Source organism: Falco naumanni, chromosome 11 (genome assembly GCF_017639655.2).
Source record: "Falco naumanni isolate bFalNau1 chromosome 11, bFalNau1.pat, whole genome shotgun sequence".
Lineage (NCBI taxonomy): Eukaryota > Metazoa > Chordata > Aves > Falconiformes > Falconidae > Falco > Falco naumanni.
The window spans coordinates 4,290,254-4,305,530 of record NC_054064.1 but is presented as its reverse complement, the minus strand read 5'-3'; the positions used below and the strand labels follow the sequence as shown (position 1 = coordinate 4,305,530).

Below are 15,277 nucleotides of genomic sequence, written 5' to 3'. Positions count from 1 at the left end.
GTCTTGAGCATGGTTACTTTTTTTGTTGTTCTCATTTAACATGCCTAGTGGTTTTGGAGCTTTCAGTTCATGTTATGGTGGCATGATTATTTTGTGTGTATGCAAAGATAGTAATTATGTGCAGAATCATGGAATCATTGAGGTTGGAAGGCACATCTGGACACCATCTAGTCCAGCCCGCTTCCTCAAGCAGGGCCAGCTAGAGCAGGTCGCCCAGGACTGTGTCCAGTGTGGTTTTGAATATTTCTAAGGATGGAGATTCCACAACCTCTCTGGGTAGTCTGTTAAACCACTTTCACCATAAAAAAAAAAAGCGGGCTATTCAGTGTTCAGATGGAGCTTGCCGTGTTTCAGTTTGTGCCCCTTGCCTCTTGTCCTAGCACTGGGCATTGCTAGGAGTTTGGTTCCATCTTCTTTACACCCTCCCATCAGATATTTATAAACATTGATGAGTCCCCCTTCTATTGAGGCCAAACAGTCCCAGCTCTTACAGCCTCTTGTATGATGTGCCCCAGTCATTTAATCATTTTAGTGACCTTTTGCTCAATTTACTCTTATTAAATTCATGTCTGTGTGAATTCATGTGGGAAGTCCAGAGCAAGAATAACATAGTCACAAACCCACAAGAGATTGGGAAAATGGGCTTATGGTGTAATCCACTATAGTTATTTTAAAAGAAAGCCATCTTCTAAGCCCTTTCGAAATGATACGTAGATGCTTCATCATGGATATTGAAAATAGGTTTTACGTTACCTGTTTAATTCACTTCAGAATATTCATTGTTCTCTAACAAGCACTCTAAAAGACTGAAGCATGTTCTACTTCCGTTCCTACTTGCTTTTAGAATTTTGAGGTACTGTGCATGTCTGACTCCTACCAAGAAGGTGAGGACAAAAAGTCTGTCCAAAAGGTTGGTGATGTACTTGTTTAGCACTACAGAGGTATATTTCAAAACTCTTTGACATGGGCATCACTTGTTCCTCAGTATTCCTTTATATTCTGTGGTGTTGATATGTTTTTTTTCAATTCTTCCTACAGAGCTTCGAAGCCTTTCCACCAACTCAAGACAGCCAGAACCCGGAAACAGACCAGGAGGTTAGTAATGCTTTAATTTAACACTTCAAAGTGGTATTAAAAACTCAAGGCACCAAGGTTGAGTATCTGGACAATTCCATGCCCTTTCCTAGTATTTTGCATTGTTGGCTTATGAGCTACACTTCAAAAAATGTGGAGGTGGGTTTTTTTTTTTTCAAATACTAAACAGACTTGCTCAAGTATTGCTGATTAGGAACTTTCTGAAGGTAGATTGCGTTTCTGTTATTCTGTCACACAGGGAGTCTTCATAGTTGCTTACATATTCCAGCTATCTCATTTTCCATCCTCTAACTTCCAAGTTGGAAAAGATACTTTTTAAGAAACACCTGTCAGGAAACTTGCTGTCTATGTAGCAAAAAATGAAACAAATTATTTGGGGACCAGGTAGAAAGGTTATAAATCTTCATTCTAGGCTGTATTTTGGACATCTTTTGTGGACTTCTTATAGTGGAGGATGTGCAGAAGGTTCTCATGGCTTTATGTTTGCTGCACCAGCTTAAAAGGTTTCATGCTTCATTTTTGGTCAGTTTTAACTCAACAGCATTAATGTGAAAGTATCTTTTTGGGGAACAATTCATAAGTGATTACTTACAATGGATTTCATACATGCAATTTTTTTTGTTGTAGATGCAGATAGTTGAAGATTTGCATGTTGCTCGTCTTCAGAAGAGGATGGCACTCTCCGTTGTACAGACTTGTGGAGAACTTACAAGTATGGAAATAGATCTTCCAGAACAGGATTTAAATATTTCTGCTGGTAAGTCATGATTTGATTTCTTTGATATGTACTTGCAACTAGTTATTACAGTCAGTTAATGGTCTTAGTAGAGAGTATGCAACTGATTTTTTTCACTTTGATTTTTTCTTTTTCCCTCCTCAGGGACTTTTACTTCTGGACTAAACATGTTAGTGGTGATTGACACAAATATAATGATTAGTCACCTTGAGTTTGTCAAGTCCCTGAAATCTGAGGATATACCAGGTATGTGAATACATGGTGATCAATAAGGCATTTTAAGAAAAAACATGATGCAAGACCTTCAGGCTACATGAAGAAAAACAAACCTGGGCTGCTTAAAAAGGCAGCAGGTTTCATATAAAGGCAGAAGGCTCACACTTAGTAAGAGGCTGGTTCTGTGAACCCAGATAGGTTCTTGCCTCTTAAGGAAAGTTCAGCTCTGAAATCAGAATCTACTGTGCTATAGCTGTGTACCTACAGAGAGTCATAGTCAGCATTCCCAGAATGTGCATGAATTCTTAGAGGTAAGTAAGTCTTACCTACTGTAAGAATGTACTTTTAAGCGTTTAATCCATTACTAGTGGTAATTATGATTTCTACTCTCTTTTTAGCATATTTTTTTTTCTGGAAATCTAAAACCATTTAAAGTCTGATAAGCAGTCAGTCAGTACTTTATAGCTGTCTTTGTAAAGGTCACTGAATTCACAAAATGAGTGAACAATTTCTCAGGGATTCAGAATGCAGACCCTGGCTTTAATGTGTTGTGAAGGTTGTAGTGATTTAATGTTAGCACGATTAGAATCGTGATGTCACTTGGTGGCAGACATATTTGGAGTCTATCAGAATACTTAAGAGTGCTTTGATGCTTTCTGCTAATGAACACATTTATTCCAGCCACCTGGAAAATAACTTTAATAAGGGCCTGAGTAATTTTCAAGAGTGTCAGACTGCATTTCTCTGTCCCATATTAGGAATGGTGTCGCATTGTGTACACTGGGATGCCTTTTTGAGACTATTGCAGCTTCCAATTTCTGGTCCTGCTCCAGAACCCTTATGTTCAGAAGGCTGCTGATTCCTGACCTGTTTGTTACAAAGCAGATACATATTAATGTATTTTTTCAAAATTGTATTCTTATAATGTGAATGAGAAAGAAAACCATTAAAGTATTTGTTGTGGGTAGACCAGCGGAACAGTCAATTAAATTTCTGATTTACCATATATTTCATACATGAGAGTTTTAAAGTTCAGACCATACTTACATACAAATGAAACCATGGTCCAATATCCATATTTCCCGTTCCTGGCTTAGGAGTGCTAGTTGGCAATTAGCACAAACCATTGCTCCTTCTGTTTGATGATTGTTTTGGCACAGGGACTGTTGTGGTCATTCAGTTATTTTCAGGCCATTATTTCAGCTGCTGTCACCTTGAACATCTTCCAGTGAGTGTGTCACAAGATGGTAATTGCTACAAATGTATTTTATAATATTGCTACATGCTGTTGTCACAGTACTTGGTTGATTAAAATTGTGTCTCTCGTTTGTTTGCCTAATGTAATTTTTAAATGTAACCAATGTAGTGCTAGTTTGAGCTTAGATTAGGAAGAAGGAACTTGGCCTTTTTCAGTTTTTCATTTTTTAATGCTAGATATTCTTGAGCACGGAATATGAAAATTACTGGCAAAAAGATGTGTGGACTTACATGAAGATGATGTTTGAATTAAAAGTTATCTGTAGTAGTTTGCGTTGCTCTTCAAAATGCCTTTGCTTTTTGGTTGTGTGTTTTTGTTTTTTTTTTCTTGCAGGTGTTGGCAGACTTGCATTAATAATTCCCTGGGTTGTTCTACAAGAGTTGGACAACTTGAAGAAGGGGAAAATGTTGCAGCACGTTCGGGATAAAGCTATCCCTGCAGTCCAGTTCATCTACATGTGTCTCAAAAACCAAGATTCAAAATTGTGGGGGCAATCCATGCAGCTTGCTTCTCAAAAAATATGTAATATATGTGCAATCAATTTGCTTTGGGTACTTTATCCTTGCAGTTCACCTAGTGTGAACCTTAGCACTAAATTCTGAGTTTAACACAATCTTCACTCTGCAGTTTGCTAATTAAAATTAGCTAATAGCTTACAGCAGCCTTAAGAGCATATCCAAGGCTATAGTATGCAAATACCTTATTAGTGCTTTGTTCACTAGTTCTTTAATCAGTTGCTTCTCACTTTTAGCTACATCTGTTAGTAAGTAGGGGATTAGTTAATGAAAATTCATCTAGTTACTTTTACCTGTGAGCTGATGACATGTTGTACGCTTTTGCTTTTTACTCTGTCATCACAAAATCTAACGTACTCAAATTTATATGTGGCTCACTCATTGTATTATGGCAAAACCTTAGCATTTTTAAGTGGAGTAGTAGTTAAGAATGCAGAGCTCAGATTTGGACTTCTCTGTCATTGTTTGGGGAGTATTAAATTTAAAATCAGTGCCATGACTGCACGGAAGTATTTCTTGTGTTGAGTTACTTCTAAACATGTCAGGACTGTCTTCACTAAATTTGCAGATGGCCTGAGTGACGAGAACAATGACGATCGTGTTTTACAGTGTTGTCTGCAGTATCAGAACCTCTTTCCTCAGGCTGTTGTCATACTCTGCACGTGAGTTCCTGTGTGGTTTACACCTCCTGAGAGACCTAAAGTCTCATGCCAAACACACTATTTCCCAGTCATATCTTAAAATAAAGAGCTGTTTCTGAAGTAAGTTTTTCGAAGAGCACTTGCCGTCCTAAAAGCTAGAATAGAAGGATATAATAAAACACAAAGACTGTAGAATTAATCGCCTTCACGTGCCTGAAGTAGATTTAAGTTTACTCAGTATTCAATTTTAAAACTTCTGAAGCATAGCTTTCTCAGATTTTACTCTGATTTCTCATTTGAAAATATCGCTGGAGTTACAAAATAGAGAAAAGTGTTTGTATTAATGACTGAGAGTCAGTTAGAGACCTTGTTTCTGCTCACCTGGTTGGGAACAGTGATGAACATTGTCGGGTTAATCTTAGAGGGAAGATGGTGATACGTTTGCATCTGTTCTTGTTTTGTGAGGGTAACAGCTGACTTTCTGGGTATTGATGCTCAGTTTTTACAAGTCACATGAAGCTAATTTTTAAAGCGCTCATATTCCTTGGCAGGTACTGTAAACAGCTTGCTTTCTGGTCTTTGCTAGGACCATTTCATGCATGGTTTTAGTAAGGGAGGTTAAGACGCTGTTGGTTTGTTTTAAGCAGGCATGTGGATTGGGTTGCAGATGGAATTCACTGTATTGGTAGGGCTATTGATAATGATTTTGGGTTTCTGAGTGAAGAACAAGAGGTGACTTCAGAAGTGCTTTTCATCTGAAAATCCCTTTATCAATATAAGCCATGGGAATCTTTAAGAAAGTATTAGGATTGAACTTCATACTGCTTCTTTATAGTAGTACTGCTGGAGCAGCATACACTTCAGGGAAGCATCTGGAACAATGCTGTGGCCAATAGAACAGTAAACCGTATGAATTTATTGTAGCAATTGAGTAAGATAATACTGTTTAAGAATTATTGCCTTGTTTGCATTCCAAGATCATAGCAGCTAGACACCATTGCTATGGTGTTTATAGTTGTTTTTTTCTTAAAGCAAACCTAGATCCTGAAACATCTTTCAGTTTGCTTCTGATTTTTTTCAGAGTAGATGCTTTAGTTAATTTTCTGGTTTAATTTTTTCTACTGCTTCTAACTGCTTGAGAAAGCAAGCTTCATATATAGTGAAGCTCATAAAATAACCTTACTAAAGACAATTTTTTCAGTGTGTCTATTTTTATTACTTGATAGACTTTTATTACTTACTATGTAGTTGTCCTGGTTTTGGCTAGGGTAGAGTTAATTTTCTTCCCAGTAGCTGGTACAGTGCTGTGTTTTGGATTTAGTTTGGCTTTAGGATGAGAATAATGTTGATGACACATTGATGGACAGTGGTAATGTCAGTTTTATGTCAACAATTAATTCTCTTCTCCTAGGGATGATAAAAATTTATGTAATAAAGCCATTGTGAGTGAGGTCAAGGCATTCTGCAAAGCTGATTTGGTTACTGCTCTACAGAATCTGAATGTAAACAGGCACCACCAGAGCTGTGTTGAGCTGCAACAGTCAAAACATGGTAAGTTTGTTTAATGTACACATATAGGTATGCTGGCTTTTGAGACGTGTAATAATCAGTGTAGTAGAGAGAGAATAGTTTCTACTATAATTTCAGTTTTCATATACATCAAATCTTTAGGAATGCTTTTTACTTCGGGCAGGTTTTTTATTTTCAAAGGTAAGTGGGTTTCTGAAAGTTTGAGACCTTTATTAAAACATCTTTCTCTTAGAGTTCTGGCAAATTCAAATGTGACGTATTCTTGTTTTATAGAAAAAACACAGCATGAATTTCCTGTGTTCATAGTCATTCGAAAGGTGTCATGAACTTTTTAGGACTGAAAAGAGGTTTTTCCAGTGTAGCCAGGTTGTGTCCTATTCTTGGTAGTTGTAAAGTTCAGTATGCTAAGATCACGCTTTATATTTTATACTTACACTTTTACCTGCATCCCAAATAGCAGAACTTGATTCTTCGGTTGCTTGTTCATTTTTCCAAAGATACAAATAGATCTTAGAATATTAAAAAGTGATCTTCTTATACTTGCTGATATAGAGCCAGTGGGGTTACAGTCTTCAGTTATTTAAGAAAAAAAGAAATGTGGAGTAAGATCACAAAGGAATAATGCTCTGGGGAAATCAATCTTGGTTAGTAGCTTATAATTAAAAATGCCCACAGTACAAGTGGGTATAACTAGAAATACTTGAAACCTAATTAGATGTAGCCCATCTGCTTTATGAAGAAATATAAAGTGCAGTCTGTCTTTGTTTATGGGAACAAGTTATTTGTGTACTATCAACATAAATTAGATATAGAAACAGTTGCAATAAGTACCTTTTATTATCATTGGTTTGACAGGTACAGAATATCAGAAAACAGGAAGAGCTGATGCTAGTCTTACTGCACGATTCCCAAATATACTTCCAGACCTTGAAAAGAACTTGGGAGAAGCTTTATCTTGTATTTTGGAGACAGAAATGAAAATTGCATTTGGAAACCTATGGATGGAGGTGGTTTCTTATGTCATCTTGCTTGGTATTTGAAGTGTTAAGAGGGTGTAAATATACTTGGTATTTTAATGATATTAGTACCTGTGCTAAGCCAAACAGCTAAGTCATCTAGTTCATTAACATAACAGTTCATGGACAGTGAACAGTTCAGTGTTCAGTTTTGTTATTTCATTTTGTAACAAGATTATTCCATTTGACCAGTAATGACTGTGCAGTATTTTAATTCTTTTAGTAATACGGTAACAGAGATGTTGGCTGTTCAGTGTGAATTTTCAGAACTCTTTTTTTATTGGTTGCATTAAAATTTATATTTTGAGTTTTCTAGCGTGGTTGAATCACTGCATTGTAAATGCATCTTTTTAAGAAATTATTCCATCATTTTTTTATATTGCATAGAGGCACTGTTGTTGCAGACGCTTCTTCCCCATCTGAACAGATGTTTTTAGATACCATGTGGATAAAATTGTTCACAGCTAAAATGGTTACAACGCAGATGGAGAACTCCAAGGGTGTTAACAAGAACTTCCAAAACCTCACTTTTATCAAAAGTATTGATAACAGAAAAGAAATACTCATGTACAAGGCACTTTAATCCATGCTTTGGTTTAGATTGTATTTTATAGCTGGTAGGGGTTAGTTAGAAATTTACATTTATTGCAGATAAGCCTCTGTGGCTTTAAAAAAATAAAATCATTTGCATGGGATGATTGTTGTTCCAAAAGATAGGGCTTTGATTAGCTGTTAAGCGTTTAGGCACTTCTGATTAACTTAGTTGATTTCTGTTAACATGTTTTCAAATTCTGGTTTCACTTGGTAGTAACAAATTCCAATTTTATTGCTATATGCATATATTACTTTGTGTATTTATAGTCACAGTTAGGAAAGGTGTGTTTATTTTTACTTTTTTAACAATATTGGAGAAAGGCATATTTACCATTCTGGCTTTTGTACACAAGTAACACATTAAAACACTAAGAGATAACTTGAGTATTTGGAGTGTTTGAGGAAAGGGGAACCAAAAATCATGAAAATTATTGTACATTGAATGCTTCTACATGAGCATCACTCTTTAACCCATGCTGCTGCTGTATCAAATCTTTTTTAATAAACTTGTTAGATCTGAATTTAGCCTTGTTTCTGAGAAATCATTGAGATTCTACTTCAGCAAGTACTAATCATAACATTATTGAAGAATAGGGCAGTTGTGAAATGTATGGGAAAATGTCTACATGAAAATCAGCCTTTGAGTTTATAACATGATATCTTTCAGATACTGTATCTGAAGCCACCATGGACATTAGGAAACTTGCTGAAGTGTTATAAAAAACACTGGATGGCTGTTTTTGGTTACGTTGTGCCAAGGAGTTTACTTTCAACTATTGAATGTCTCTATGAACACCTTTGTACAGGTAAGAATCTCTGAGAACATTTATTGTAAATTTGTAAAAAAACCTCACTGTTCCAGCTTTAGCAGGTACAGAAGTAGGTACTTTGAAAAGGCTCGTACTCTGTATGTTTAAATAGTAACGTGTTCCATCCTTCTCTGCTCTTTTGTTTTTTTTCCAATTTATGATTATCCAAATGGAGCCATACCTTGGACAGTTTTACTTACTTTTGTATTGATCCATAATCCATTCCCTGGATGGGTGACAAAATCCCAACACTGTTTTTGTAGCCTTAAAGGCAGAGTTGAACTGAAATTGATGAGCCATGAATTACATACCAAAAAAAAAAAAAGAACAAAAAAACCAAAAAAAAACCACCCCACACAAAGGAAAACAGAAAGCTTGTGCCAAGATCAAGTCTGCCCAAACTCTGGTCGCAGGTGGTTTAAATATCACCTGCAAAAATCACAAAAATTATTTCTGAAATGCTTCGCTCTCACTTGGTTTTTTTTTTCCTTTTTGTAATTCAGCATTCTGCTGGCTTTTTTCTTTCTACTTTTTATACAAAGATAGTAAAAGCAAATATATTGACACTATCAGACATGTAAGAATTCATTTCACATATCTTGCATACCTGCAAAAATCAGGGGAAAAACATTTTAATGAATTTATATACTAATGGTCAACAAAGTCTCTGAACCATTTTCAAAAAGCAAATAATCTTTCTCCCTCCTTAGCCACCATGTTATGTGTGGCCAAATGATCTGCATTTGCCAAATAAATTAAGAAGGAGTAAAGGCTACTTAATGTGGTAGATGATGAGGTCAGGGTGGTGGGGTTTTTTTGGTTGGTTTGTTTGAGTTTTTTAAACAACAAAAAAAACCCCACCACTGTTTCATTTTATTTTAAAATGTCTCTAAGAATTCGATTGTAACAGATACACCTCTTCTGGGATATTGCTGTTCTGCAGAATTATTTTAGTTATGCCAGTTGATCCTCTTACCAGATCCTGAGGTAAATCTGAAAGACTTCATTAAGTAGTAAGAAATCTTCACCTCTCACGTTTCTCTTGAGACTGTTGGATCTAGTGCTTCTGAACCATTTTCAAGGCTTTTCAGGTGCTTCAGTTAATCCAGATATTTGAGTATAAAATTTGCCTCCTAAGATTGATGATGCCTAACATCTAATATTTTTTTATTATTATTATTTCCTATATTAATTTCTAAATACCAGATAAGCCAGTTGACTCCTCAACAGTGCGTATCTTGCTCCAGGAATCCAAAAAATTATTCCATGCTTTCAGTTCAAGGTCAGACTACAATGGTGTACTTCCCCGGGCTTATGCTGAAGTGAATAGGCTATACCAAACACTTACGGAGGTAAGGGGAGCATTAGGAGTTACCTAAGGGCTTGTGAACTCACTCCATGTTCCTATTACAAATCTGCTTGGATTTCTAAATTATTCCCATAATTTTAACAAATTATTGCAGGCAATGTTGTTTTCAAAATTAAGAGCTCCTAAATTTAACATATTTTCATGTAGCAATTACCTGCCTTTACATATATGCTTGGTAGTCACTCCCCTCCCTTTTTTTTTCCTAATATAAATGTGTTAGTATCGGGAGGGTGACTGAAAAACATTATTTAGCTGATTTCAGGAAAAAAATCTTCATTTTCTACTGCTTTTATAGCTGATGGAAAAGAGCCTTAAGATTAAAATCATCATTCATACTTCTGACATTGATCCAATACTACTTGTTCCTAGGTGTGCAGTTTCAGCTTTCATTGTCTTGGTAGCTCTGGTGTTACACATGGAGGGAGTTACTTATATCATGTGCTTTGTGATAGTTAATGGGGTTGTTCTGACACTTTCTTGTGTTCCAAGAAATATGTCTTCCCGCTCATCTCTGAGTTGCTGTGGAAGAAGTTTCAGTGCCTTCGTTTATGGTTATTGTTAATTCCATATGAAATGGCATAAAAAATGGAATAATGAGCATGGATGACTTGAAATATTTCTCTGTATGGGAAAGAATACAGGTCAAAATATCTGTAACAAGTTCTTTTCAGTTTTGGAGAAAGTTGAAGGGGAAAGGAGGAAAAGAAGGTCAAGGAGAGGAAAGATGATCTGGGGAACCTTGATTGCCTACTGTGCTGTAACCTCTTCGTGCAATGCTGTTAGCCACTTAGCCCGTGGTTTTGCGAATGGTGCTGCCGTAAGAAGCAGGCTTTCTGTCTGAAAACTTGCTTCCTCCTCTCCTTGTCCTGACAGGTGTTTGACTTCACCAAGGGCTGCCCTTATACAGACTAGTTTGTGCCAGATCCATTTCAGTTTAACCTGAACAAATTTTCTGAACCAGTTTACCGAATGAGTAGATGAATACATTGTGCTGTTGCAGAGGAAAATATGCCATCAGTCATGGGATAGGGAGTAAGAGTAAGAAGTGGTTCTTGTTTATAGCAGCTCGCCATGCTGGGAACTTTGGCCTAGGGTTTCCCTTTGCTTTGGTTTCCTGTCTGTAGATATACCAACGTATACGTATAGAAGAAAGACTTGATGACCAAGACCAAGAGATGCTTTAGATGCAGAGTCTGTAATAAAGATGGTTATGACTAGAAGAGTTCAGCCTTGCTTTTTTGAGCATTGCTTTAAAAAAATATAGAAGCGTTCAAGCTTTTTTAAGTTAGGAACCAAATACATTCATTATTTGTTTCCTAAACTGTTTTATAAGGTGAGGTCAGACAGTGAGCAGAATTTATCAGAAGACATTGCTGTTCATTCAGAAAACCCTGTATGTGAAAAAATGGAAGCAGTGACACCAAATCTGCAAAACTCTGAAGAAAAAAAGTTACATCCAAGCTTTCATGTGGCTCAAGAAAATAGGCACCAGGAAATCTGGTCAGTCCTTGAAGGTGTATGGAATACAATAAACTTGTACAGGTATGGTATGCTAAGTTCAGAACTTCTACATAACCTTACGTAATTTTCAAACACTTTTCCTCCCTATTTTACAGAAGAACATATTAGTAGTTATTCAAAGTTGACCCCAAAAAAATAAAATCACACAACTTGTCAACAAAGAAGGTAGGAGCATGCAAATTTTTATGTGGATGCAGTCAGTGATATGTCCAGTCTGCTGCTCTATTTCCGGACAGTGGCTGAAATAAGTTGCCTTGGAGAATGGTGTTGAAAGCCCTGTAAGAGCCACACATGTGAGACACCCATGGAAATCTCATCTCTATCCATAAAAAGAAAGAGGCATTCAAGCTCTTACATTTTCTTGTGGTTATTTTCTTTCCAAATCCTTTGGAGGTATACTACCTTATGCAAAATTTTAAACTTTTTTTTTAACTTCAATGAATTTTGTTATTAAGCAAAATCCTTCACTCTATAAAATCCAAATACAGAATCTAGTGATGAATTTTCTTTGTCATAAAACCTCAAAATTACAGGAAATTAAACTCCCTTCCATCTAGATGTTTTACCATTGTTTTTATTTTGTTTATTTTTTGAAAAACTGCTTGAAAATCACAGATGCCATACATTTGGATACTACCACAAAATCTGAATAGATACTCTGTTTTCTTTTTGTAGTCTTAACTGAAATATTTTCAAAGGAAGGACTCTTTGAGTTATGTCATGTACAGAGGAACCCCCCTTTTTTTGGTGATCCGTTAAGGATTCACCTAATAAACAGTGATAATAACTCTACCAATGCCATTTCTGCCCTGGCATTTGAATGTACTATAGAGCTGCTTCAGCATACTCCTCTTGGCTTACACCAGTGCAGATTGATTAGAATTGCAGCTGATTAGGAGCTGGCTTGGTGTGGTGGTCAGGTCAGCCAAAGATATGCACCAGAGAACAGTCTCAGTGTGTTCTCTCACTGCGATAGTAATCCTGATCTTGAAGGTTTCACATAGGCATCAAGGAAAAACCAAGTTTACCGCTTGATAATGAAAATGCATCTGAACTGTTGGCGTTTGCCACCTGTTAGGGACCATGCTTTGAAAAAAGAATAACATTTTAGAATCAAAGGTCACTTCACATTCTTCTTGCCCGTGTCCAGAAAATACTACTCAGCTTGCATCTGTGGGGATAACGATTCATGAGTGCACTGCACTCATCGTCCTGATGCAACCATTGCAGGAAAGGTGTGAAGCCCATTCCAGTAAATCTGGAAAATCAAGCTTCTTAGAAAATTGATGGAAAGCATATTATTTTGCTTATTTAACCTAACAAGTTGCTTCCAAGAGAGACTTACTCACGTGTACTCAGGTCATGCATGAAGAGACTGTTTCATTCTCAAGTGAAGTTTATTGTTAAATCTATTTAAGTCAAAGTTAATATACTGTTTTAGAATACAGTTGCCAAGGAAAACTTTAAGCAGAAAAGTACAATGGTAGGACATGATCTTTGTACCATTTATCCTAGGACTATTTTAGATAATGTGGTTTTAATATAGGTTTACATTTGACCTTGGTTGTTTGGTTTTTTAGTAGTCAAAATGTAGCCATACAATGAGTTTCTCTGAATTCTGAAGATTTTTATTAACTTCTTTTCAATGTCTCTTCTTTGCTTCTTTTTAACGTTAGTATTGAAATTTTCCAAAAGTTGGACCCCAGCACAGTAACTGTGACTACAAAGTCTTCGTTTGAAGAAGCTTTTTTAGGTCTGCAGAAACTGTTGGTAGCGGTGAATGATATCCGTGAAGGAATTAGTAGGTAAGCATTTAAGGTAGTTACAAAAGCTAGTAACAGTCACCTAAAGTCAGAAGAGTCACTGAAATCTTTTGGTGCCAAAGTACAATTTATTATGTGTGCTTAGTTACATGATTCTTGGTAGCAAAAGAATAAGAAATTACTGCAGACATTCATATCTCCTGTAGTGAATGTTCTTTTTTATGACTTGGGATTTGTCTTCCAATATTTGATGACGAGCCGCTTGCCTCTGCTCAGAGTGTAACTGGAGCTATGACGTGATTAACTAATACATTAGCTCTGATGGCAAGAACTTTGAATAATTCAGAAGTTGTTTTTTTTTTTCAAATGCAAGACCCACCGGATTTGGTGCAAATTTCTGATCTAGTGAAGGGCATAGAATTTTGGTCAAAACCTATATGGCAGCAGTAATGTCATGTGAAGGGGCAGGGGGCGATTCCCTCAGCCCCAGGTGTTTGATCTGTCTTATCAGTGCCCCAGGAAAGCAGAGACCCTTGTGCCCAACCAGTCTGTTAGTGTCCCGTTACAGGGACCCTTCACTGAACAGTCCTGGACAAGGGCAATTTGACTGACTTGTTCAGGGAGACATGCCAGCAGTATCAGGGGGACCCCTCAGGGGCACTTCCCACTTTATCTGGGTGTGTTACCTGTTGCTGGCAACTGCTCGCGCCCATGAAGGATTAATACTAACGGAGTAACGCTCTTCATTAATATAAAATCATGACAATATTAAAGTTCGTGATTGCTGGTGATAGAGACTGTCTGCAAAAGCAAGCTTTAAATGATATACAACCAAACTACGTATAACTAAACTATCATCACTGACAACAGCTAGTGTGAGTGAGTTAGTAAGCACGCCCAAGGCAAAGTTCTTACCCAACAGGCGTCCCAGTGAGGGGAGGGGGCAGGTTCCGTCCATCGACTGATCCCAGAAGTTAGGATGGAGTCTTGCCCTAATTTCTCCCCTCATCTGTCCACTTCTTACACTTTACAGTATATTGCATATTTATTCATCGTGCTTAGGTTTGGTTACAAGTTTCTGGCTTCTAATGCAAATTAGTACGCATCCTCAGAGCGCACTGCTGAAGTTCTCCACTAACTACGCATGCTCCTCAAGCGGGGTTTTGCCCTCGTTTGCAGGGGCTGTTTGAGTTGGAGGTTGTGATCTCCCACTATTATCTTTGTTCTATTTTCAACTAGATTTCTGTTGATGTCAGTGGATTGCAACACCTTATCATTCTGTTTCCTCTTATAGCCAGAACTTTCCTCACTTGAAGGCTTCTTTCTGCATAACTTAGATAATGGTGTTCTTTTCACAGTCTGTTCTGTGTTTCTCATGCTCCCCAGGGCTGAGCACTGTGATGAGAAGTCCCTTCATTCGTAACAGCTTTAGAGTGGGTCATCTTGACCTAGCTTTGTGAACACTGAATCAGAGTTGGGTAATTCGGAGTTTAGATGACAATCCCCCCCTGCCCTGGACTTATTTCAATCCAGGACTAGTCCATTTCCATCACGTTTAGGTGGAGCTTGAGTGACTGTAATCACACATATCATTGCTACCAACTGCTACCATGTGCCCAATGAGGGGCAGTACTACCCTGGAGGCAGGTAACTTTGAGGTGGAGGTGTGCGTTAGTATTACAGTGAGATTATTTCATCTGAGGCAAGTCGTTTCACCACAGTGGTTGGCGCAGCCACGGACATCTCATGGATTCTTCATGAGACAACTGGTGTGCAGCTTATCAGCTGGGTGGTGCCATCAAGCTCCCGTTCCTGCAGGGAGCACAACAGAGCATGGCCGTGGTGTCTCCTCTCTGCTGCATCCTCTGTCACTCCTATCAGCACGTGCTGAGCTGGCAGGATACGTTGGTTAGGGAATTGTGGTGATGTAGACTTCACGCATGCCAACCATCCTGAAGGCGAGAGCTGTATTTTACTCTAAAAAACCTTTCTGTAATACTATGCTTCTATTAGGACCCAATTTTTCTCTAATTCCCCCCCTCAAGGTGATTTTACCACTAGTAACAATGACAATCAATCAGCTGAAGTCTCAGTTTAGGAAGGACAATACTCCCCTCTGTCTTCCTTCTGCCTTTTTTTTTTTTTTTAAGAGTACAGAATAATAAAAATGAAGCTTCAGAAAGAATAAGCTATCTCCTGTGTAGTCTTTAGCTT

The 15,277-nt window shown here is 37.4% G+C and overlaps 1 protein-coding gene across 4 annotated transcripts in view; it reads left to right on the top strand.

Annotated features, from left to right (window-relative positions):
- SWT1 (SWT1 RNA endoribonuclease homolog) overlaps positions 1–15,277 on the top strand; it is a 42,015-nt gene that overhangs the window by 7,251 nt on the left and 19,487 nt on the right. For 3 of the 4 annotated variants that reach the window (XM_040610049.1, XM_040610051.1, XM_040610053.1), the window contains exons 5-16: positions 845–910; positions 1,039–1,095; positions 1,723–1,852; positions 1,976–2,077; positions 3,639–3,827; positions 4,389–4,482; positions 5,873–6,012; positions 6,847–6,998; positions 8,269–8,407; positions 9,617–9,762; positions 11,113–11,321; positions 12,977–13,105. In XM_040610049.1, the coding sequence (XP_040465983.1) occupies positions 845–910; positions 1,039–1,095; positions 1,723–1,852; positions 1,976–2,077; positions 3,639–3,827; positions 4,389–4,482; positions 5,873–6,012; positions 6,847–6,998; positions 8,269–8,407; positions 9,617–9,762; positions 11,113–11,321; positions 12,977–13,105 (1,553 nt within the window). The remainder of the gene's footprint in view (positions 1–844; positions 911–1,038; positions 1,096–1,722; positions 1,853–1,975; positions 2,078–3,638; positions 3,828–4,388; positions 4,483–5,872; positions 6,013–6,846; positions 6,999–8,268; positions 8,408–9,616; positions 9,763–11,112; positions 11,322–12,976; positions 13,106–15,277) is intronic. The other variant, XM_040610052.1, reaches the window with a different exon arrangement.